Below are 26,390 nucleotides of genomic sequence, written 5' to 3'. Positions count from 1 at the left end.
TGATCGACTTTCCTCATGAATCTGGCACCATCAACAAATGACTGAATATGAAGAGTTTTCCTGTGTTTTGTTTTATATAGAATACTTAAGCAAATGTTGAGACAATCAAAATCATCACATATCAGCCTGAAAAAAAAAACAACAAAGGGACTCTGGAAATTTTCAAATCAGCTTCCCTCTGTTACAGATGGAGAATCAGGGCCTAGGTGGAAGTGACCCATTCATTCAAAGGTCTCATGATATAAATATATGACATATATTTATATAAAATCCTCTAGAGATGTGTGTGTGTGTGTATGTGTGTGTGTGTGATTTTCAGATTATTTCTGTAACACTATGGTTCAAGAGATGACAATACAGAAGAAAGAGCATATGCATTGCAGTCAGTCCTGTCTATAAGTAGAAGCTAAAATCGCAACGAATTCCCTGGCTACTCCAAGGCTTTTGATTCTCTGTAAAAGGAAAATAAAGTCATCAGTCTTGAAAGGTTGTCATAAGAATCCAGTATGGTGTGTATAAAGTTTTTTCTTTCCAAAAAAAAGTGCTTTTTAGAAAAAAAATGCCAATCCTGGAGCTTGAAATCAGGGCCTTCTGCTCTTGATTGGCTTCTTGCTTGAAATTAACAACACTGAAGAGCTCAGGGACAGCGCCTAAATACAAGCCCCCAGATCAGCACAAACAAACATGTTCTTCCACAGTTTACACAAAAGGTTTAGTTTTGCTTCATTGTGTGCATGTTTGTCAAAGATTGTACAAGAGAAATTGCCTTTGAAAACCTGGAAAGGAAGCCGGGTGCAGTGGCTCAAGATCGGATGATTGTGGTTCAAAGCCAGCGCAGGCACTGAAGTCTGTGAGACTCTTATCTCCATTTAACCTCTAGAAAATAGGAAGTGGTGCTGTAGCGGTAGCCTTGAGAGGAATTGCTCAGGGACAGCACCCAGGCCCAGAGTTCAAGCCCCACTATCGACAAAACAACAACAACCACCGAACAAACAAGCAAACAACAACAACAAAAAAACCTGAAAGGAGCTGACCTAGCTCAGTTGTAGCATTTTTATTTTCCCCGTAGGCGGACATTATAGTCCACAAGGTGGCAGGGTTTACTTAGGATTAGCAAATACTTCACAATTCATAACAATTATAAGGCACAAAGAATTATAGGCTACACTGGATTAATAAGAACTTTGTGGCCATTGCTGTTATGTACTGACTTTCCAGTTACATGCACTGGAATTTCAAGCACTCATGGAAAAAGTAGAAATTATAGACAATATCAGGTGTTTGAGAATAAGAATTTTATCCAGGAGATCGAACATATATTATTTTAATAACTTCTAACAATTTAAGGTCTCTATTTTACCTTTATGCAGCTATAACAGATGCTTCCTTTATATACCTAAGGCCAAAAATTCACTTTAATTGTAACATTTACCTGGGGGAGATGGGGAAGGGAGGGAAGGAGAATCTACTCAAATGTGAAGTGTCATAGAGATGACACTAAAAGGATCAGGCAAAGAGCTGGGTGCCTATGGCTCATATCTGTAATCCTAGCTACTCAGGAGGCTGAGATCTGAGGATTGAGATTCAAAGGCAGGAAATCTGAAACTGAGGCAGGCTCACAGAATGTCACCTTATTATGATCTTGGATTTAGGCCAATATTCTCTTAAAACTAGTCTGGTAGAGGTGTGATGGTGCATGCCTGCAGTCGGAACACTGGAACCTATGTTTGAAGCTAGCCTACATGACTGGGGGGCGGGGGTGGTTCTTGTCTCAAAATTCCAAAATGACAACAACCTAGTCTGCTAAAATGCATCATCAAATTGTTTACATTCTTTTATTATTACCGAGAGTCTGAAATGGCAACAAAACTGTTCCAAGATACCAACAGATCTGCTGGTGTCCATTTTTTAAAATGACTGTACATTGCAAGATATTTGGGGATACGAATTGCTACATCATTTCCTTAAACCAACATCTATTCTCCATACTTCCAATGTCCCTGAAACTAACAGGACATCCCCAGTATAGTTACCTTCCAGAGGGGAGTGACCAGGAGTCCATATAAATTAAACAATTGTAAGCGGTACTCTTGGTACTATGTTAGGTACTGCCAGGGTTACAAGATGATCGTTATCGTCTAATAAATACAACATACCTGACACCCACTAACTGGTTTCAAGGCAGTCTATGATCATTCTGCATGAGAGTTTCAAAGTAGTCTAGGAATTCAGAGGGCAATCATTAAACGATCAAGGTAGCTGCACAGAAAAGGCGATATTTACTTTGGGCCTTCAAGAATAGGCTGGAATTTTAGCAGCTGTATATGATGGGCAGTGACATATGAAAGACTATGAAAGGCAGCCTGACTGGCCAAGCAGCTACCAAGCTAACCTGAAAGCAGGCAGATTGGAACATCACCATGGACCATTCATCAAAGTAATCAAAGTCCAGTGACTGAAAGAAGGAAAGTGAATAATATCACATACTTAAAAACTTTGCCACTTTCTTCCAGGCCAGGGGTTAACTGTCTGGAATCAAGTTTTGTGTTTATTCTCTAGTAATAATAATCAGAGGAAGGAGACTGATGGGGTTCATAAGGACCAAGCATTCACAAGTATAACTCTTAGAATTCTGTTCTCAGCGCGTGCTCATACATGCTCCACACATGTATTTACATTTATATATGCAGGAACATGTACATACATACCCTTTTGTAGATACTTCTTTGAACCTGCTTGTGTCAGACCACAGATCAGTCTTTGATTTAGAGTCTCAGAAAAACTAGATCTCACCCTCTCCTATTTCATTGACTTATCTAATTATAGCCTCAGTCTTATCCTGTGTGCTAAGACATTTTCTAAATCTAAATCTTTTATTACCTTCGCAGAGGTTTGAACAAGAATAATTAAAAATAGACAGTCCTACTACTGAGCGAGTCAATTATTAGAGATCTGTGACCATGAAAGCTTGAGATTATGTCAATAATCGAAATTCACTAATAAAACAAAGCCTCAATTTTGTCTTTATCCTTTCCTCTCTACCTCCCTATCAAAGCTAATAACAAAAAGAAGATTGCTGCTTTGAACTTAGTCTCTTCTTCCTTCATTCTAAGGAGCTATATTTTGTACCCACAGGGAACTCACCTTTGACATAACAGTGAGAATACAACTCTGCTGTCCTATAAATTTTATCTTCTGCATGTGGAAATACTTTTTGTTTGTTGTTGTTGTTGTGCAGAGAAGTACTTGGGTTTGAACTCAAGACTTTGCGCTTGCTAGGAACACACTTCGTGCTAGGAACACACGGATGGGCCACAGCTCTGTTCCTTATAAGTCATTCTTACTAACAGCTAACAACTTTTTCTTCAGAGGTAGGCCCCATAATGTAGCCAAGGACTCAAACTCATGGTACTCCTTCCTGAGTCTCTAAATTCTGAGATTTTAGACATATGTCACCACAGGGTTTTTTTCGTTGTTGTTTGTTTTGTTTTTGGTTGGTTGTGGAGCTTGAACTCTGGGCCTGTGCACTGTCCCCGAGTTCTTCGGCTCAAGGCAGCTCTACCACTTGAACCACAGCGCCACTTCCCTTCTGGTGGTTAACTGAGGATAAGAGTCTCATGGACTTTAGTGATTTTAGTGCCCAGGCTGGCTTTGAACTGTAATCCTCAAATCTTAGCCTCCTGAGTAGCTAGGACTACAGGTGTGAGCCACCAGCGCCTAGCAGGTAAGTTTTTGAACATTTATTAAAGGCAGCACATTACAAGTTGACTTACATTCATTTTCACAATAATTCTTGTTGTATAGATGGACGCTAAAGTGCAAAGATTAGTTTGTCCAAATCATAAAGTAAAGAATAAAGCCAAAATTCTAATCTGATCACTTTACCTCAGAGAACCCTACCCTTGATAGTATAGTATACTGCCTGCCAGTATATAGTTATAAAACTCACTGCTGCAGAGTACTCTTAAAACTTTACATTTCCTTCCTTCCTTCCTTTCTTCCTTCCTTCCTTTCCCTCTCTCTCTCTCTCTCTCTCTCTCTCTCTCTCTCTCTCTCTCTCTCTCTCTCTCTCTCCCTCTCTCCCTCCCTCCCTCCCTCCCTCCCTCTCTCTCTCTCTCTCTCTCTCTCTCTCTCTCTCTCTCTCTCTCTCTCTCTCTCCCCAGTCCTGGGCTTGAGCTCAGGGCCTGAGCACTATCCTTGGGCTTTCTCAAGGCTAGAGCTCCACCACTTGAACCTCAGCACCACTTCTGGCTTTTTTCTATGTATGTGGTACCAAGGAATCAAACCCGGGTCTTTGTGCATGTTAGGCAAGCACTCTACCACTAGGCCACACTCCCGGCCCTCGTTGTCTTCTTTTCTACCCTAGGTCAAATACAGAGCTATTCTAAATCTTTCTCTATTTATGATCTAATTTTTTTTACATATATGTGAGCTCACATACTTATTTGCTATTATTTGCAATAGGCTTTTAATATGATTTTACATAAAGTATGTGAGTAGAACTATAATCAGATTTAGCTCATACTTTACAAGCAAAATCTGAGTTCCTTTTCTCTCAGAGACAGATAATGGCTATTAAGATCTGGACCTTGGTCTGTATGTGACTTAATAATGGCATACAGATAAATGGACCAAACCTGATTTCCGCTTCTCACATTAAAGTGGCAAGAATAGACGCAGCGCTGCAGTTTGGCTCCCACATCAAGTGCATATTCTTGGAGAAAATGTCAAGTCTCAGCAAAGAAGGGTTTATAATGCCAAGCTATTTCCCCTAACTTTATTTCCTTCCTATCACTTACCCACACCCAAATGACTCAAATGGCTGTTGTAAGATCATTTGTTCCTTCCTTTACTCATGTTTTTATTCAAATGCTCTAGGAGTCTTGGATTTTTCTCCCCAGGGGACTGTCTTCCCAGTAATCTTTGCATTTTCATTAGAGCAGTGAACCAGTGTGGCTCCTCTCCCTTCCTGCAAACCTGCTATACTTCGTTCTAGAGATGGAGGTGGCATGAAGACCACTTAGACGAGATGAACAGCCTCCCAATTAAGTTAATTAGCAGTATCCTGTAAAAAGGCTGAAACATTTAATAATATGAATATAGAGTAAACAGTCAAAACAGAACAAAAATGTAGATAGTGCAAAGTGATCTTTTACACCTGTCTCTAAGTTCCTGTCCTGCAGGTAACTCCAAGTCCAAGTGCTCTACCAGTGAGTGCACCCTCAGTCCAGGACCTCCACAAATTCTAAGAACCCAAAAGAGAAAAGAGTAGAGGGGTATTTGTTTTGTTTTGAGCATGTTTCTAAATGTCCTTGTTCTTTTTTTCCTTTCAACAGGGATGTTGCATTTAGGAAAGGATCTGGACTGGGGAACATGAGTCAGGGATTTTTGGAAGTTCATCGAGAGGTACAGGAATGCTCAGAACCCAGGCTATCTGTTCAGGGTAAATAAAGCCTGTTCTGCCTAGCTCAACACTTTCTGTACTCTCATCTCTTTTTGCTGAGTTTGCAGCTTGGAAACCCTTCTAGAGACAGGCCTTCCTAGGAAAAATATTTGCTTAAGTCTTTCATTTTCTTTGTGGTCTTTTTTTTTTTTTTCTTTGCCAGTCCTGGGCTTGAGCTCAGGGCCTGAGCACTGTCCTTGGACTTTCTCAAGGCTAGAGCTCTACCACTTGAGCCTCAGCACCACTTCCGGCTTTTTTTCTATGTATGTGGTACAGAGGAATCCAACCCGGGTCTTCGTGCATGCTAGGCAAGCACTTTATCCACTAGGCCACACTCCAGGCCCCATTTCTCCGTGGTCTTTAAAGCCGCTATGGTTTTAAGTCCTAAGATCAGCTAGGAACTCTACCAAACTCTAGTAGAGTTTGGTCTATGCATGACAGATTTCCCCCTTTCAAGTAGCTGAAATTCTAAGCATGTCCTGCCGCGCTCAGTTGAGGTTAGTTTCTCTCCCCCACCCCGTCATGGTAGCCACTGAAAAGTTCAGGACACACTCAGTTTCTTATACAAATCCTCCTTGCCACCCTTACCGAGTGTTATGAATAATTTTCTCTTTAGCAATAACATACTGACGGGATTAGATCATCCTGGGCATAGGCCAAGGGGAGCTAGTGGAGTTTTGAGGCGGGAGTGGTTTATGTCCAAGCTGTTGGCCATGTGGGCCGGCCAGGCGTGGTTGAGACCAGGGTGGCCATAAAAAAATGAACGGTTCTTGTTCCTGTGAACGTTTCTGTCTTCCCTTTTCCTCCTGAGAAAATGGCCAACTCCTTTTTCAATGTAATACAGTGGCTCCAGGTCTATAAAAATGGCAACGTCCACCCCGAGCCAGGCTGAAGAGGACAGCGAAGGCGGCAGGGGGCGGCGCGTCTTGAGGTTGATGCTGCAGCCCTGGTTCCTGCTTTCAAGCCGGACCTTCTGGAAGGCCCCGGGGCGGACTGGTCACTCCACAAACGGGGCCTGGCTCAGGGGCTGGTTAGCAGCCAACCCAGGCTGGCGGGGAAGCCGCCCTGTCCTCCGCTCCCCGGGTTCCGAAGACGGGTGACCCGCCTAGGGAGAGGCGAGCAGGGGAGGGCGGCCGGCCGGGCGCCCCGGAGGGAGGGCGGCCGGGCGCGCGCGGGGCCGCGGGGTCAGTCTCTCCCCAGGGCCGCCGAGGAGCAGGCCCGGGTCTCGGGGCGCACTGCGGTCGCCTGCAGCCCGCCGCCAGGCCGCCCTGGGATGTCCCCAGGGGCCCCCGGCCGCCCGCCCGCCCGCCCTCCCGGGCGCCCCCGCCGCTGGGCTCCGGCCGCGGGCGGCGGACGGCGCCAGCCTGGTGATTGAAGCCACATGTGCCCCAAGTGGCGGCGGGGGCGCGCAGAGGATGGAGCGGAGGGCGGCCAGACCCCTCGGACCCCCTGCGGGAATGCGATCAAGGCGCCTTCCTCCACGCCGCCCTCCACCCCTCCACGGAGCCCGCGTCACGGGCCGGGAGGAGAAGCCCCGGGCCCGGACTGCGCTCCCCGCTCCCCGCGGGCTGGACCGCTGCCCGGGCGCAAGAACACGTCCCGATTCCTGAGCCGGCGAGAGGCCCCGCCCCTCCTCCTGACACAGCAAGAAGGGGAGTGTGTGTGTGTGTGTGTGTGTGTGTGTGTGTGTGTGTGTGTGAGTGTGTGCGTTCAGCAAAAGCTAGACTTATTAAAGCAGAATTTATCACAAGTTGATAGTACACTTCCAAATAAACTAACAAGCAATTGGACTAAGTAGTCAAGTGCCAAGAAGGGGGGGTGGGGTCATTTGTGAGGCAAATTTATCAGACTACCTGCTCTCCACCATACATACCCTATCCCACTGGTGTAGATACCTGTCAACTCTTTAAAATTCCAAACAGTTATAGAATGGATACATTAACACATTAAAAACAAAAGGAGGAAACTTTACAAGGCCTTCTTGACCCACACCCTTAACTGGCTCTGTTCTCCAAGTAACTCACACTGGTCTTCTAGATTATTTTAGGTAGTCATAGGTACATCGTGTGTACATACTGAAATATAAAACTGTTTTATGTTGAACCAAATGAGATCTTTATTGGATGATTGTTGGCAATCTACTTCACTTTTCAGTAGATCTTGAAAAAACTTTACATACTATAACATTTTACCTACACTTCTGGGAATTACAGGGGCAGGGGAGAAGACACAGAGATGAGTCATAGGAGCTACTACATCAGAATTTTTAGCCTGTGGGACAAATCTAGCAATACCCCTTTCTACCAGCCTCATATCCACATTTTGCATTATTTGGGTCTAATGTGCCTTAGAGTGGTAGAGTACTTGCCTAGCATGTGTGAAGCCCTGGGTTTAATTCCTCAGTATCATGTAAACAGAAAAAATTGGAAGTCGTGCTGTGGCTCAAGTGGTAGAATGCTCTTGGATAAAAGAAGTTCAGGGACAGTGCCCCAGACCCTGAGTTCAAGTCCCAGGACTGGTAAGAAAAAAAAAAAAGAAAAGATTTTCACTCTTTTTTTGGGTGGGTTGTGGGGCTTGAACTCTGGGCCTGGGCACTGTCCCTGAGCTCTTCAACTCAAGGCTACCGCCCTACTCATTGAGCCACAGTGCCACTTCTGGTGTTCTTGTGGTAAATTGGAGATACGAATCTCATGGACGTTAGTACCTGGGCTGGCTTTGAACCTCGATCCTCAGATCTGAGCCACCTGAGTAGCTAGGATTACTGGCATGAGCCATGGAGCCCAGCTCCTGATTTTTACTTTTTTTTCCTATGGGTCATGAAGCTTGAATTCAGCCTGGGCACTGTCCCTGAGCTCTTCAGCTCCAGGCTACTGCCATACTCTTGAGCCAAGCCCCACTTCCCAATTTCTAGAGATTTAATTGGAGGTAAGAGTCTCTGGTCTTTTTGTCCCAGGCTGGCTTTGAACCTAGATCCTCAGATTTCAGCCTCCTGAATAGCTAGGATTACAGGTGTGAACTACTGGTGTCCAGCAAAGTTCACATTTTTTTTTTTTTTACTTTCAGCAATGCACGGGCACATATTTCCTGACCTCCCAGCTCCAGTAGGATGAGCTTTTGCTGATGTATTCTCCTGACAGCTAGCTGTGACTCACTGCTTGAGTATCCTGCCCAAGGCTGGAGGTGGCAACTAAGGTAAGGGAAGATACCTTTCACTTACATATTTCTGACAGTCCAGGACTGGATTCATCCCATGAATGGATTTCCTTCTGCTGGTGATTTGAATGCAATCAAATCACCCCCCCCCCCACTGCATTGCCCCATCTGTCACTGTGCCCGTCCCTTCCCTGCTCCTCAGATCATACTCTGCTGCCCTTGGGTTGAAGAGCCACATCAGCAGCAAGTGTCTTCTGGGAAACTGCAGACCGCTCTTTAGGGGGTCTCCTTAGGGAGAGCAGGCCATCCACAGTGACTAGTCAGGACAAAGTGTCTAGCAAAGCTCTCATTGTTATTCCTCTCAGGTGTCTAGTGACGCTAATGGTTCTGTTAGAGAGCTAATCATAGTGTTTAATGATTTTTTTTGTGGGTCATGGGGCTTGACTCTGGGCCTGAGCTCTTCAGCCCTTGAGCCACTGCCCCACTTCCCATTTTCTGTGATTAATTAGACGTAAGAGTCTAATGGACTTTAGTGCACAGGCTGGCTTTGAACCACGATCCTCAGATCTCAGTCTCCTGAATAGCTAGGATACAAGCGTGAGCCACTGAATCTGGCTACATTTAATGATTTTTCTTCCTGATCAAATCCAGCTAGCTGGGAGATATGAAAGCCTTATCCAATATCTTTTATTTGTTGCCAAGACATTATCATGTAGTGACTAAGGGCAAGGGAAGCAGAGTTAGACTGTCTGGAATTACAACTAAACCCAGTCCTTAACAGATGTATATCCTTGAGCATGTTGCTTCATTCTTCTGGCCTCACATTCCTTGTCTATAAAAGAACATGTACTTGCATTCTATTGTGTTGCATTGTAATAAGAACTCTTAAAATAAGATCTCCTCTCTAAAACTTTTAAGTGTACATTATATTGTTTGACTGTATTTATAATGTGATGCCAGGCACCGTGTCTCATGCTCCTAATCTTAGTTACTCAGGAGGCTGAGATCTGAGGATCACAGTTCAAAGTTTGCCTACAAAAGGAAGTCTGAGGCTTATCTCCAGTTTAGCACCAAAAAAAAAAAAGCCGGAAAGTGGAGCTGTGGCTCAAGTGGGAGAGTACTACCCTTTGGCACAAAAGCTCAGGGACAGCGTCCAGGCCCTGAGCTTAAGCTCCAGGACTGGTGCAAAGTAAATAAGCAAACACACACACACACACCCCGCCCCCCCCACACACACAATCAGGTTGGATAGCAGATCTCTAGGACTTATTCATCTTGCTTAACTGAAATAGTACACTGATGGACTGGCACCTCTCACTCCACTTTCCATCCCCACAGTGGTTACTACCATTCTCTTCTATAGTTATAGAAAAAGGGATTGAGTCACACACAACTCTGTCCTCAGGTAGAAATTCTTCTTGTCCATTTCCTAAAGGTTTTCTCTAGGAACCAAAATCTTGCCACAAAACACATCTAGCTGAGAGAGTACAAAGCAGTGACATTAAGTGTAATTGACATTAAAGCATCACTCTGGACTCTGGTTGATGGGGCTCTCAAGGTTTCAGGGCTTGTATGGCAGCAAACCCTGACATTTAAGCTTGCCAGTCATCTGGAACACTGAACTCTTTTCTTTCCCTCAGGCACACATGGTCTCCAGAGATTTTTCTTTCCAGAAGGAGGGCTCATGTGCAAACTTTTTTTTTTGGGGGGGAGAGGGGAATGGGTTTATTGTGGGGCTTGACTCTGGGCTGGGCAGTGTCTCTGAGCTCTTTTCAGCTCCAGGTTAGTGCTCTACCACTTTGAGCCACAGGGCCACGTCTGGTTTTCTGGTGGTTCATTAGAGATAAGTCTCATGGGCTTCAGTGCTCCAGCTGGCTTTCAACTGTCATTCTCATATCTCAGTCTCCTGAGTAGCTAGGATTACAGGAGGGAGCCACCTGTACCCGGCGTCTGTAAACTTTTATCTGAGAGTTTTCTCAGAATTTCCTTTTTTTCCCCTCCAACTTCTCTCTTTTGAGTTCTGTGGTCTTGGCCACATCAGATCTCAGAAATTTGTCTTGCTTGCCTAATATTTTGGCCCAAGTATGGAAAAATACAAATATCTACTTTCCTTGTGCTCATTAACAAAGCGGAGGCAAGCTAGGGCACTCTAAAGAAATTCTACATGAACTGAATTTGAGGAGATCTCAGAAGCACCTATAATGAGCATTGCAGTATTTGTTGAAGGTATCAAGGTTGTTTTCTGTTTCTGTTTTGTTTTGTTTTAAAGAAAAACAACTAGTCCACTTAACTTGCTCACACACTAATTCTAATCACTTCGTAGTTGGACAGATTTGCTTTATTTCTTGGGCTTTTCTTCCTGCAATTCCTTTCTGTCCCTTGCTGAGAAGGCAGTGGAATTAGATGTCATAATAATGGCTCACACCCATGATTTTCCTGTGTCTGCCTCCCACGTGCTGAGGTGTGTATCACTATAGCCAGATCACTGTCAGTATTTTATTTATTTATTTATTGCCAGTCCTGGGCTTGAGCTCAGGGCCTGAGCACTGTCCTTGGGATTTCTCAAGGCTAGGGCTCTACCACTTGAGCCTCAGCACCACTGCCAGCTTTTTTTTCTATGGATGTGGTACCGAGGAATTGAACCCAGGTCTTCGTGCATGCTAGGCAAGCACTCTACCACTAAGCCAAACTCCCAGCCCCAGTGTTGATATTTTAAAGTGAGGATTATTCAGTTATCTTCCAAGAGTGGACAAGAGCGGGAAAGCATTTTTTTCTCTTAATGATGTCCTGGAACTGATTCCATTGCTCTCCCTACAGCCTTTCTTTATTAAATGAATCCATTCCCGATTCTTTCTACCACTTTGCACAACATACCCAGGCTTTCTCACAGATTACTCTGTCCACCCAAAAAGCATGCCAATTGGTTCAGATTTTGACACCCAGCCAGCCAGGACAGGGAGAGAGTGTGATGCAAAGTGGCCTAGACTGCAGGGTTGGACTAGGGCTGTCATACTGGAACTGCTTTGCTTTGGGATCTTAGGCTAGTCACGTATTGCTTCTCAGCCTCTAAGTGCCCTTCCAATTATAGTCTGCCATCTCATCAATCAGGAAAAGTAATCCCTTTTAATGAGTTAGCCAGCTAACTCTCGGTGTGCCTACATAATATAATGTTGTGAACTTGATAAAATGCTTTTCTCCTGGAAAAGGCTATTTAACAGCAAGAACTGAAGTAGAAAATTCTGGCACTGTGGAAGGTTTTCTTTTAATTTGTTTATTTTTACTTTTATTTATTTTATTTTTATTATTGTGTGTGTGCATGAATGTATGGTGCTGGGTATTGAGCCTAGGGTCATGTATATGCTAAGAAAATGCTTTTCTACTGAACCACAACCCCAGCCCTTTCTCTCCTTCCCTCCCTCCCTTCCCCCACCATGCCTTTCTCTCTTCTTTTCTTTTGACAGAGCTCAAGCAGACCTCAAACTGACAATCCTTCTGCCTCCTTTTCCAGTGCAGCTTGACTGTGGACAGTGATGCAAGGTCTGCGTGCGCACGTTTGCTGCTAGAAAGCAGACTGAAGCACTCCAATACATTTGTTGGCTCTGCAGTCCTATCTGGTCTTATCGCCTTCTTCTTTAAAAGAGTACTCACTGCACGTTGTTTCTCACACATGCTATATTTCTGGGTGTGCTTTTTAGTTTTGTAATAAATCACAAAGCCAGTAACTTCACTATTCACAGTACCTAAAATTAAGGCTAGTTCAGCTATTGTTTTCATATTTTGTTGGACGGAACACAAGGGATAAAGAACCCTGCAGATCTAGCTCCAAAATATGCTTCGTTGTGTCTAGTTGTTGTTTAAAATGGGCAAATTACTTCACTTTTTCAAGCTGAGGTTTCGTCTACAAAGTGTGGCAAAAGGTGGTCTATTAGTATTAAAGATCGTGCATAAAAGGCTTCACAGGTGTGTGGCAAAACGGGGAAGCCCAGTGCGTATTCACTCTGACTCCTGCTGTTCTCCACGGAGCTCGTGCAGCCCAGTGTACGCCAGATGCTTCTCAAGGCACTAGGATACGGTATAAAAGACAGCCATTCCCAAAGCAGGTGCTAGGCAGGCTCTGCTCTAAGAGTTTTGGGAAGTGTGGAGAAGACTCAAGATCTGTCAAAGCATAAAGAAACGCATGCACTTAAATGTGGATGTATTGTTTTAAAATGATGAGGCAGTGGAAGTTTAAGTGGAGGGCCTACTTAGCGTCAAGACAACCCTTTTGGTCTGTGGGTCTTCCTGAGCCTGCTTCGTCCAGATTACTAGTGAACTCACCTGAGGGCTTGCGGGCCATTGTGAAGACAGAGCTGCGTGAACGTGACATTGAGGAGGAGGCGGAAACAGAGGGGTCCAGGGTGAGCACAAGTTATGCTTATTCATGTGTCATGTGGGCCTCCATGCTGCAGGCAGTCAGTGATACCATCCAGGCAGACGTGGGAGACATCTGACTGTGCGTAACACCCACGTGAGAACATGAGAATACAAGAACATGTTGGTGGTTGCATGAAGTAAACGGTGGCTCAAATTAGCTTTCCACATCAGTTTTCATTTACATTGGCCTTCCTCTACTGCTCCAATTATGGAATAATTACCTCACACTTAACAACTAGAGGATGGGTAACTGACAATTACAAGGGAGAGCGCTAAGTGCTGTGGAGGTGAGAATGCTCTGGTATCCAGGGGACACACAGGAGGGCAGTTCAGACGATGGGTCTGCAGGGATGGGGATGTGTGTGCCATGGCTCCCTCAGAGCAGCCTCACTCTACAACAGCCGCTGCTTTACACAGCTTTTCAATGTCTAGCCTACAGGGGACAAAAGTGAGGAACTTGTTATTATTTATTATTGGCAGTCCTGGGGCTTGAACTCAGGGCCTGGACTCTGTCCCTGAGCTTCTTTTGCTCAACACTAGTGTTCTACCACTTGAACCACACCACCACCTCTAGCTTTTTCTGTTTATGTGGTACTGATGAATTGAATCCAGGGCTTCTTGCATGCTAGGCAAGCACTCTACCACTAAGCCACATTCCCAGTCCCATCTATCTATCTATCTATCTATCTATCTATCTATCTATCTATCTTCGTTCTTTCTTTTCTCGTTCTTTCTTTCTTTTTCTTTCTTTTCATTGTCAGGCTCTTGCCTGAATTTATTTATTTATTTATTTTTGTGGGTCATAAGACTTGAATTTCTTTTTTTTTTTTTTTTTGCCAGTCCTGGGCTTGAGCTCAGGGCCTGAGCTCTACCACTTGAGCCTCAGCACCACTTCCAGCTTTTTTCTATGTATGTGGTACCGAGGAATCAAACCCGGGTCTCCATGCATGCTAGGCTAGCACTTTAACCACTAGGCCAAACTCCCGGCCCCAAGACTTGAATTTCTGAGTCTGGGAATTGTCCCTGAGCTCTTCAGCTCAAGATTGCTGCCCTGCCCCTTGAGCCACAGTACCAATTCCACTTTTCTGGTGATTTATTGGCAATAAGAGTCTCATGGAATTTAGTGCCTGGGCTGGCTCTGAACCATGATCCTCAGATCTCAGCCTCCTGAGTAGCTAAGGATTACAGTCATGAGCCACCATGCCCAACGTTGAATTTATTTTTTGTAGCTATTTCCTACAATGCTCAGAGAACTATAATTAACTAGTGAATTTTTTTTGCAATAATCTAACTATATACTATGAATTTACTATTTTTGAGAAGGTAAATACTGACATTTTAGAAAGGGCAGTCTTTGGAAACACATCTTGCTATTTTTGCTTTTACTTCTGTCTGTTTCTCTCTCTCTCTCTCTCTCTCTCTCTCTCTCTCTCTCTCTCTCTCTCTCTCTCTCTGTCTCACACACACACTCTTTTGCCAGTTGTGGGGCTTGAACTCCGGGCCTGGGGGCTGTCCCTGAGCTTTCCCACTCAAGTCTAGTGCTCTGCCACTTTGAGCCACTTCTGGTGGTTAATTAGAGATAAAGAGTCTCACAGTCTTTCTTGCCTAGACTGGCTTTGAACCACAATCCTCAGATCTCAGTCCCTTGAGTAGCTAGGATTACATGTGTGAACCACTAGCACCCAGCTTACCATGTCTCTTTTTTTGATTTGACATACAAGAGTGAGTGACTGGACCTGACATGCAGAACTTCTAGAGTTTCGACATGGAGTCTAAAACTCTGATTTCATGAATGCCTACACAAATTTCAGTACATGATTTAGGAGGCCTGGTGTACACCATGGAGGTTTGAGCCCCCAACCATTTGCAAAGCTGCTCAGAATATCCAGATGTAGAGCCAAATGGAGAAAACAAGGTCCTTGACACGAAGGACCTTGCAGTTTACATGGCATTATACCTAATGCCCCTAAATCCACAGAACTTCTTTCTAAGAAGTTCCTAGAGGAATGGGAGACCACCCCAAAATCAAGCAAGAGTCCAAAGAGCTTCCGCTTCAAGAAGACCTGATACAGGGACAGATGAGCAAAAGAGCTAGAGGCAGAAAGGAGTACGAAGAGCAGACCACGACTTGCTCTTTATCCAGCCTTAAAGACATCCCTTATTCATTCAACAAATATTTCCTGAGTGACTATCTACTCTAACAGCTGATTACTTAGGATTTACAGCTTACCAATTTCCAAAAAGGATTTGAGGTGTTTTACAATGTTAAAATACATCCAAAGCAGGATCATAAATAATGCAAAGAGACCAGCGACCCATTAAAAGAAACTGGGGAATGTCTGCCACACTCCTGGGATGAATTAATTTAGGGTTTGATGGGACCAAACCACTGCAAGAGGTGCTTTGGGGTTCACTGAGAGAGAAGAAGGAGCTTGGAGTCCACAGGGAAGATAAACCTACACATAAATAACCACAATTAGACAAAGGGCTAGTGGCATTTTCAGGGCAGCAAACATCATTTCCAGCTGTGGAAGTGGCAAGCGTGAGCACTGAAGGAAGGGAAGGTTAGTGCCACAGTTGGATGCAGGAAGGAGCATCAGTGAGAAGAGAAACCACCAAGTCCCCAGCACCCAGGAACAATGGAAAGAAAGAACAGACGCATAGGTGGAGGGTTCCCACTGAAAAAGCAGAGGCAAAACTCCCACCGGGTAAGAGTCAGCAAGGAGAGGGTGAAGGCATTTCAGCCGGGGAGTGATGTGGGAAGGCGATGTTTGAGCAATATTAATTCAGCAGATGCATCTAGGATGGAGTGGAGAGGGGCTGGAGGTCAGAAGGCCGAGTAGGAGGTTGAGCTTGGTTTAGATGCTAGAGGAGAAGGGAGTATGGCCTGAGTTGGAGATGCAGGAGCAGCAAGAGAAAGGAAGATATCAGCAAGCAGCATTTTGTAGTGGTAATGTACACCTTACTGCCCAAAGCATGGTCTTGTGGCCAGGAGCATGAGCAGAATGTGGGCGCTTGTTACAACTCAGGGCCTGTGCACGGTCCTTGGACTTTCTCAAGGCTAGAGCTCTACCACTTGAGCCACAGCACCACTTCTGGCTTTTTCTATGTATGTGGTACTGAGGAATCGAACCCAGGGCTTCATGCATGCTAGGCAAGCATTCTCCAACTAGGCTACTCTCCCAGCCACCTTATTATTATTTTCTTAGAGTCTGTTTTTCATTCAAGCTAGTATGGATTTACAGTTCACCCATTTATGCTCTCTTCAGCGCTGACAGCCAGCCTCCCCTCACCCCATAACAAATTTTTATTGGTTGAGATGGGGAGGGGCAGGAGGAGGTGGGCCTCATGAAATTTTTACTCCATTTGTCCTTGAACTGTGATCTTTCCAAACTCAGCTTCCAGAGTAGCTCACAGGCATGAGCCACTGCCCCCATCTTTGCCAAGAGCCCTAGATGATCAGAATGTAGTGAAGTGAGAGGAATACTGGCACAGAGCGCTGATGACTTCCTGAGGGCAGGGTGTAGGGGAAAAGAAGCCTGACACACGTCATATGGCTCCGGGTTTAGGGCATAAAGCTTTGTCTTTATACCATAGCTGTAAGGACCACACTAATGACCGGCTTATGGGTTCTGAGGGAGCCAGGGTATCTCTACTTAAATTTTGTATCATTATCCAAAATCACTGAATAGTGGAGCCATTTACAAATCATGGACACATTTTTTGTTAAATGGAGAAATCACAATACTTCCCCCATTTTATGTTTTATAAGACACAAATCCAATGTTTCCTTTCCAGTAACAGTTATGGTGATAATGATATGGCAGCATGTGCCACCACAGTCTCTGCTCACAGTTTGTGCTGCTCTAAGTTCAGTACTAAATGATTTATTTCTATGCTAACCAGTAACCCCAAGCTTATCAAGAGTTGTTGTGGACGATTAGAGATATTTAGCCATTTAAAAATGTATTTATCTCCTTCAGTAGACCTCCTGTGGTTTCCCAGTACCAAAATTATAGCCTTATAATTAGTACTTTTTAACTTTATTTTAACATTTTTATTTGGCAGTACTAGGGTTTGAACTGTGGAACTTACTAATCTGCTTGGCTTCTCCCAACCATATGACTGATGTTCTGGCACCTAAGCCAAGCCTCAAGCTTTAGCTTTTTACTGGTCAATTAGAGATGAAAATCTTGAGGATTTGTTTGTCTAGGCTGGCTTTGAACCCCAATCTCTTAAATTTCGGTCTCCTGAGTAGCTAGGTTTATCAGCACAACCTACCAGTACCCAGCTCTGGCTTTACTTTTTAATGAATGATAAAACAATGTAATGAGAGCAGCTGTGAGCCTTACACTGGATGCGTGGTAATGCTTTGGCACGTATTACATTGTGCTTGTTTATATTTCTGCCTCATACAGGAAGAGACAATTTTATTCATTTTCCTGTTTCCAGGATGAAATGCAGTGTCAGGCATACAGTAAGTGCTCAATAAATTTGAATGATTAAATGAAGTTAAAGTTTCCTCTAAAAGTTATTTTTTAAAATAAAAACATGATAATAAACTCCTAAAAGTTAATAAAAGTAACCTCAGAATCCTTGGAATTGAAACTAACCAAAGAATGTTATAACATCATTAAGTATATTGTAATTTGGCCAAGAAAGAAAGGATGTCATAACAGAAGGGTCATGATCTCCACAGAGTTCTAGAAAAAGGAACCATAAAAACGTGATTTTGACAGTATCATCCTACACTATGCTTGGGACAAGCTGTTCTGACAAAAACAGACACCTCTTCAGAGAAGAGACAGCTTTTCCAGTCTTTAGCAGCCTGATGAAGAACCCTTGTAGGCACCAGGGCAATGTCTTTTCTGTCAGCTGGCCTCCTGAGGACATGGCATCTCCCAGGAGAGAGTGTTCTGAGCATGTAACTAACCTTGTTATGAGCAGGCTACTAAACACAGCTTGACTGTACAAAGAAGTCTGAAGCCAGTTCCATCATAGGTTAAATCTGAAACCTTGAGCCATTTACTTGATTTCTTGAAACCTGGGTTGTGTGTGTGTGTGTGTGTGTGTGTGTGTGTGTGTGTGTTTAATCTGTGAAATATGAATGAACCTAACTCAGTGTCATAAACATGGGAAAAATGCTATATATGAAGCTATGTGACTAAGCATCTAGTACGTAATATGAATGTTCTTTGTTTCTGACCATCCTTCATCCTTCCTCCCTCCCACCCCCTACACCTTAGATATGCCTCTCATGATTAACAAAGACATTATTATCATTCTGAATTCTGGCAGGTAATACACAGGTCTGCGGTTTCCATGGTGACCGTCTTGAAGTACTGATTCCCTATGGCCTCGGCAGCCAGCCAGTTTGCCTTCTTTTAGTATCATTATTTGCAGTTCCCTGATTTGCTAGAAATTTTCCTGGTGGCTTTTTTTTTCTCCGCAATGATCTTTTTACCCAGCATTGCTTCTGTAGGAATCTTAATCTCCCACCATTCTAGAGATAAGAGTACAAGGTTTACCTAGGACCTGAATAACCTAGTGCCATCTGCCCACAGAAATACAGGGAAATTCAGGCAGTCAAATTGAACTGTCAGCACAAGCTTGCTTTCTTTCCATTTCTCAAGCTGCTTAAGGAAATGTAAAAGAAAGATTCTGGGGAATAAGGAGATTGGTTTTCCTATCACAGAGCTGTGTTGACTTTTCCTACTTCGCCATTCTGCTAAGGATTTAGGATTTGTGGCCCCAATCTTTTCACCTTCCCACCTCTCTTCTACAAATGTTCTTCCCTCACTGGCCTGAAGGGGGAGCTGTTGGGTCCGTGTTCTAGGAAAGTGGTGGTTGGATGGAGGAAGGTTTCTGGTAGTTAGACTGCCTCTCCATGTCCAGGTGCCTTTTCTCCAACTTTTGCCCAACCTTAGGGCCATGCTCTCTTCAGAGGATTGACTATAAATGGTCATCACGGAGAAGCAGCCAGAACGCCAAGATCTACGTGCCTGACAGAGCTTGTACATCAGCCTGACAGCTTCAAAAGCCAGAGTCTGTGTGGAATCCCAAACAGCCTCTGTTTCTTCCTTCTCCACACAGGCTGCCTGCCTGCTTGCCTTCCTGGCCTTGTTTAAACAAGGCAGAGCAGGCTGTGTTTGGATTCAGAGGCCAGATATTTTTCCCCAATGTGGGGAACAGGTCAACAAGATTGTCCCGCCTAAATTTGAGCTGCTTTCCTGCTTTTAGGCCTTTCTGCTTTGGAGAAACTGGGGAATGCAGAGTTCGGTCACTTCAGAAGTCTGCTACTTAAGATGAGACCTGTCCATGGCTTACGTGGGTTGTTTGGGTCTGAGGGTGTTGATTATCATGGCTAATATTAGGATGCCAGACTCGGTATTGTGTGTTTAGCATGTCGTATGTTCATAGCCAGTGATAGCTGCTATGATCAATAATCCTACAGATGATCTTGGAAAGAAGTATTAGCGTCCTTTGTTTTGGGCAGCTGATGAAACATTCTGAGAACCCCAATCACGTGTTTGAGGTTTCAAAGCCATCAGGTTCAAGAGAGAGAATGTGATATGGAGCCAGAATGTGATAGAGACATCGACTGGTTGGCAGCCTGCTTTCTGTGTCATCTTGTCCTGTGGTGGCAAAGTTGATGCCGAAGACAGACTTCCATGAATCCTTCCAATCTATACTGCTGCAAAATTGAGCTCCTTCCCTAGGCAGAAGAAAGCTATTGTCAGCTAGAAGGATTGCTGAGTTCCACAAGAAGCTAATGAAGACAGTGTAGGGAGATAGACAAAAGCCCAAAAGAGTCTCTAAAAGTAGGGTATCTCTTAAACCAAGGGCAGCAAACCTACTGCAGTGAATGAAGGAAATGGGACAGGAGAAACCTTTTCTAAGACCCGGAGCTGAAAAACACAAAAGCCAAAGACCTGGCATGCTTACCCATTTCTGATTTCATTATTCAGTATTCCTCAGCTGCATCTTCTGGCCCCTTGTCCCTCTGCAGCTGCAGAGGGAGAACCACACATCTGGCTGACTCTGAGGCCAGGCCGAGCAGAGCTAGCCACCACACTGGCACTCTCAACCTGCAGCTGACTCCGTGAGCTCCGCTTCAGAGTATTCTCTGAAAATTAACAGATTTCCAGACCAGTGTGCTGGGCTGCTTAGCTTGAAATGAGCTGTGGCTGGAGTCATAGGACCTTTGGGACTTCTTCTCTGCTTGCCACTCATCTGCCCTCCGCTGCCCTCAGAAGAGTCCACAGGTGGTGCTCTCCTAACACCATCCTTTTTCTATCAGAATTCACTAAAGAGCCCTCTGGGACAGGATTGGATCTAGCTGTTCTTCCTTCTGGTACTGACCCATCTTTGTGGACTTTACAAGGTTCATGTCCTGCTAATTGCGTTCTCATTTACAACTGTCTGGGGTCGGTGCTGCAGCTCTTTTTTTTTTTTCCATCTATCTTGTTTCTTCTCTGTCTTGTTTATGCCATTCAACTAGAAATCCTTTAAGAACACAAAGCCCTGCGTCTCCTCATCTCCCTCCAGCTTGCGGCCCTTTTCCTCTCTCACATCTAGTCTGGGTTATGTTGCATCTGTGCGTCCTCTGTGAGCAGACTAAATCAGAGGAGACTGGGGACATCCCTGGCCTTCAGAGACCTTCAGCCAGGAAAGACAAAACGGAGCTCCAGTTCACCAAAGGGCCAAGTGTCTGTCTTCTGCCATCAGAAAATGAGCTGTGGGTTCCTTCTGGCGAGTCCCTCATAACCCTGGGGCTTTACTGAGGCAGGCAGCTGGGTTCCGTAGGTCCAGGAGTTGGTGCAAAGCAAGGGAGACTTTGCTTTGGCTGTGAGGGTCTCAGGGACTCCCAGGTAATCCACAGACCTCAAATGTATTTATGCAAACGTAGGATGCTTGTGAGTGTTGTAGGGTTAAGAGCCCACTGAGTTGTGAGCAATTGGGCCTATCCTTGATACAGTCTTCTTTGGCAGCAAGACTGTAGGTTCCAGTGGAAGATTTAGGCTTGAAAGTGCAGCTGACATGGAAACCTTCCCAGTCCTGCAGCAGGATCACAGCTGCCCCACCCCCCTCCTCCCAGGAAGCAAAGCCTCAGACCCTGGCTCAAACCATCTCATCCATCCTACAGTGTCCAAGACACAGTGCCTAGCATTCCAGCATGCCTTCTACATATCTAGTCCCCCGCCTAGATAAGGAGGTCTTGGCCCCATTCTTAAGAGACCCCCTAAGAGCTGCACATCCACTGCAATGACAACACCCCTGTGGAAGCATGACTGTTTTGTTGTGTCTGAAGCTTGCTTTTACTTGCTACTGCTTGGGGCTTCCTGCTGCCTCAGTGACCAGTTTTAGTATGTTTGTCCTCAGTAAGTCTGTGCCAGGCATTAGGCATAGCCAGACGAACAAGTCAGACTTCACCCCCTGGCATGTCGTTTTGTGTGGGAGACATTTAAGTACTCTTATCCCATGTGACAGTATTCCCTAAAATGGAGCTGAGCAAAGTTTTTCAGGAGTCAGGGCAGATAGCACCTGACTAAGCTCTGAGCATGGCCTGAAAGGCCGAGTAGACATTCCCTAAGGAGCAAAGGAGGGGAAGTGAAGAAACAGCACACAGGAAGACCAGACATGAGAGGTTCTGATCTATATGGGGAGCAAGAAGTCACAATAAGGAGGTGGAACCCTGCCGCCTGGTCTAGAGCAGCAGGGTAACCAAGGTCTGCAAGGAGCCCAGTGACCAGCCCGATCGCTGGGCCAATAGAATGTGGTCCCGGGGATGGCAGCCAGCCAACGTGGGGCAGGGTGAGCCAGGAGAGAACGTGGTCGGGAGACTTTCTTCAAGCAAAAGAGAGGTCCATTTAAGGACAAGCAGTACTTACATGTTTAGCAACTTTTTTTTTTTTTTTTTTTTGCCAGTCCTGGGCTTGAGCTCAGGGCTTGAGCACTGTCCTTGGATTTTCTCAAGGCTAGAGCTCTACCACTTGAGCCTCAGCACCACTTCCGGCTTTTTTCTATGTATGTGGTACCGAGGAATTGAACCCGGGTCTTCATGCATGTAGGCAAGCACTTTAACCACTAGGCCAAACTCCCGGCCCCCATGTTTAGCAACTTTAAGAATCATTTTTTTTAAAGTTATATTTCTTAGAATATAAATCCTGGATAATCAGAACAAAAATAAGAAAATAACGTTCAATTGTAACCACTCAATGTTTTGGTACAAGTTTCCTCCCAGCCATTTTCTCATGCATTTATATAGAGACTTGGTAAAGATTTTGCTGTATATGCAGTTCTGTACTCTTTTTTAAAATTATTATTCAGTATTATAACATAGGTATTTACCAAGTCATAAAATTTCTTCATTATAGATACATTCCATCTAAGGATTTAGCAATCATAAATTGCTTAGTCACTTTACTATTTAGAGGCATTTTAAATTTTGGATATAATAGTGTTTTGTTTGCTTATTTGTTTTAGCTTTTGTTTTTTCTGGCTCCTTTTTTGTCTGCAGAGCTAGAAATCAAATCAGAGCTCTGTGCATCTCTCGTCATATGGGCTTTATATTCGATTATGTACCTAGCATAGGTTGGGCCAAGAATTTGTTTTACAATTGGTGAAGCAGACGTTTAAGCTCTTCTTCTAAGAAGTCTTGCATGGCTTGCTTCCTATAAATATGTCCTAGCACCCCTAAAGGAAGACTCAGTAAGCTCGATCATGGCTGGCTCTTTGCCAGTTCGCGTGTCACCTCTTCAGGGACAAGAACGATCCTGGATCTAGACCAGGTGCTTCACTCTCTCTTTTATCACTTCCTCCAAGTCCAAATTGGTGTTTCTCAGACTTTGCCAGGATAATTCGCGGTTTGCTTTATCCTCCGGAAAGTTCGATTTGGGGACAGGACTGTAGACAGGATCATCATCCTGGAATGAGTGGGCTGGGAACCAGTCAGCTCAAACTTCAGCGCTGGGCTTAGGGCTTTGCAATTGTCCATGACGTCCCCTACCTGCCAGTGCTCCATGCCTGGAGCTACAGAGAGCTGGTCTTTTGTGGAGAGTCCCTGATTCTAGCATGTTCTTCTTAATTGATCCTTATGCTAGTCAGATCATGAAGTTGCTGGCACTTGTACAGCAGTCTTATGTGCGTGCATTCAAAGACACATGTTAGATGTGAGCTGACATTCCTCAGTTCGTCAGTTTGTAGGTGCCAGATGGTAGTCTGTGTATAATAACCATAAGGGAATGACTTCACTGTGCCTGACTCATTAGAGAACATGCTCTTAGCTGGGGGAGTTGGCATGCAGTAGTTCATAATTTTGGTCAAGTTTCTTAACTTTTAAGACTAAGAGTCTCACTCTTCCTTTGTAAAATAGGAACTGGTATCTTTGCCTTACAGATAAACTGAAGCTCAGGATAAAGGACTTGCTTAAGGCCACAGAGCTAATATTTAATGATAATAATGCCTACAGCTTCCTGGAGTTAAAATTCTGGGCTTAGGAACTTGTATGAGACTTCCCCTTCCCACCTGAGGGGGAGGCCAGGACTTGGTCCCACACTGCATGCTCTCCCCACACTTATCTATCTGCCCTACTACAAGCAAGGTGTCCATTTGTATTTCCCACTTTTAGATCTTCAGGAAGTAGTTTTCATTTTTGTTGTTGTTGCATAGTCTATATATTAGGTAATTCAAATTGGTTCCATCTTTTCTATGAAAGTAATCAAGGAAGAGATCACACTTGCAAAGATCATCTAGACTGAATCTGGCTCCTTTTCCATTTGTATACTATAGCACTAGTTTCTGAAATATTTCACATCCATGACATTGGATATCCTTGAGCTGTTTTGATAAGCATTGACAAAATAAATCTCAGAGCCTCCCATTTGCCGCCTCTCGCCTCCTTTGGAAGATGTGTGTCTGGTCTCTGGGGAGACTTTTTTGCAATGGATGACCTCACAGGCTTATGCATCTTGTGAAGGCCCTCTGTCTAGAGGCAAAAACCACGAGAGCTTTATATTCTCTATTTAAGGCCCCATGAGGGTCCTTTAATCTAGAAATTAGAAAGGATAAAAAAATTGTTTGATGGTTATTCAGTTCATACCTTGTTATTCAACCTAGCATTTTTTTTTCCTCCTTGGCTTAAGCTATCTGGTGTTAATTGTGAAAGATGATAGTGGGATGCAAGGCTTTTGAAAGCTCAGGCAAGGAAAGAGGAGAGAGGGCTCTCTATTGCGAAAGTAGTGGCTTTCCCTTCACCTTCCATGCCTCACAAATGTAACTGAAAACATTTTAGCTTTGGTTGGATTGAGATATTGCATTTGTCAAAAAGGGCTGCAAGTTTATGAGTACCTATGTCAGCTGGGAACAGAACTTGATGCATGCCATACATCAGAGAAAATTTCAAAGAAACATGTTTATCATCTGGATCTAGAGAAAACACAGGCGAACTTACCCCAATGGGTCACATCCTGGCCTCTGCTTCAGGTAGAAATTTCAAGGCTCCTAATGCTTTGTATAGCTGAGAGCTACTTCAGAAAATCACATCTTAGTGATCCCCTAACATTAAGATATAATCCTGCCTCTGAGCAGGCTCTTGTTTTGAAAGGTAATCATGGTGTTAGTAACCCTCATAGACAGGTCATTTCCCGGAAGGAGGCCCCCCCCCCACTACCAGCTCAGAGTAGAAAGTCATTTTTCATAGTGAAAGTTGTCAGAAAGTACTCGTTGCAAGTATTGAGCTCCTGTTGTATGCTCAAACGAACACCTTCCCGAGAGGGAGGGATTTCTGTTGGATGGAAGACAGGATTTGTAAAAGTTTAATCTCCTGTGTCAGAAAGAACAGGAAAAGCTGGGGAATAATGAGGGCTACACAAATGGGCTGACACTCATTATAATAAGTGCTATAATGCCAACCCTGTGGCAGTGAATGGAACTCGATAGACCTGAGATAATTCCACTTCCTTTTGCATGCAGCAGAGTGGCAAGGGCACCCTGGAGACCACATGTGGAGCAGCTGAGTGTTTGTGTTAAGAGGAGGTTCACAAATTCTGGGGGAACTATTTTTGTCTCTAAAACAAGAATGGATAAGACCTAAGATGGGAAACCCAGAGAAAACCAAGTTCAGGAATGATCACCAGGGGCTATGGAGCAGGGTCAGGGGCCCATTTGCAATCTCTCATTCAGGGGATTATATTTCTGCTTTAAAGCCTTGGGGCTTCCTGAAGTCTTCTGTAAGCTTAGGGCCAGGACCCACCAGGACTTAGGTCTAGAGTCCCAACTCCACTATTAAACAGCCATGTACTTGGAGAAAACCCACCTAACCTCTTTGAGTCTGTCTGCCTCTTTTCCTTCCTTCCCTCCCTCCTTCTCTACTGAGCAGTGTTCTCTGTAACACCAGAGCTTGCTATCAGAACAAGATGCCCAGGTCCCAGGTGAGTTCCAAAATTCTGAGCAATACTGCCTTAGATGCGTGAATAGAGCTAGGGTTTGGATGCGATTTGATTCAGGTACTGGGAGCTTGCTCTCTTTGTGGCTTGGTGTCTGGATGGGCAGGCCTTTAAGAGATGGAACTTGGAGGGAGGTGGCTGGGTCTCTAATAAGTATTATAGCTCTTCTTGTGAGTGTATGTTCTCACTCTCTCCTGCAGTCTTGTGGATTATTATTTTAAAAAAGTGAGCCTGACACCTCCCCTGAAACTCTCTTGCTTTTGCTCTTTCTGCACCCTATTCCCTTCGTATTTCACCATATTACGACACCAGCACACTGCTGACATGCTGTTTTCATGTCTCAACCATCAGACTCATGAACCAGACAAATCTCCTTATTAAGTTACACCATTAGTTCTGAAGTCAGACTGCCTGGATTCATCTACAGCTTCGTTATTTACCACCTATACATTTTCTCAAATACTATACTTCTGTAGTATCCTCTGTCAGACGGGCATGTGGTACTACCCCTCAATAAACTTGTCACAAGAAAGAAATGGTGTCATAAATATTAAAAGCCTTGTACTTAAAGACTCATTAAATGACTTCGTTTCTAAAATGTATGTGTAGCTGTGCTGCTAATATAGCAGAGCACGTGTTTACAGGGCACCCTGGGTCATGCGCTGTTCCACACCGAGGATACAGAGGTCACGTAGATGATAGATCAGTCTCTCATATGGCTAGTGCTCTGCCAGCTGAGCAGGGCCGCTCACCCCTCACAGAAACACAGCAAGCACACTACTGCAGACTCAATGTCTTATCATTCCCCCTCTGACTGACATTCCTGTGTTAGCCATCAGTGTCATAGTATTTAGGCAGGGCCCTTTGCCAGTTAGGTCTTGAGGTACAGTGACCTGATGAAGGAGACCCTAGGGAGTTCTCTAGCCTTCTCATCA

The 26,390-nt window shown here is 44.4% G+C and overlaps 1 protein-coding gene across 2 annotated transcripts in view; it reads right to left on the bottom strand.

Moving 5' to 3' along the window:
- The window catches only part of Clmp (CXADR like cell adhesion molecule), a 60,944-nt gene that overhangs the window by 18,939 nt on the left and 15,615 nt on the right, over positions 1–26,390 (bottom strand). The window contains exon 1 of one of the 2 annotated variants that reach the window (XM_090319287.1): positions 12,914–13,012. The exons of the other annotated variant lie outside the window; for it this stretch is intronic. Coding sequence (XP_090175413.1) covers positions 12,914–12,962 — 49 coding nt within the window. The 5' untranslated portion in view covers positions 12,963–13,012. Of the gene's footprint in view, positions 1–12,913; positions 13,013–26,390 lie in introns of those variants that run through there. 2 annotated transcript variants of the gene reach the window in all.

The sequence above is a fragment of the Megascapheus bottae genome, chromosome 27, assembly GCF_031878675.1.
Source record: "Megascapheus bottae isolate mThoBot1 chromosome 27, mThoBot2.hap1, whole genome shotgun sequence".
In the NCBI taxonomy this organism is placed as follows: domain Eukaryota; kingdom Metazoa; phylum Chordata; class Mammalia; order Rodentia; family Geomyidae; genus Megascapheus; species Megascapheus bottae.
This window is presented reverse-complemented; position numbering and strand designations above follow the sequence as displayed.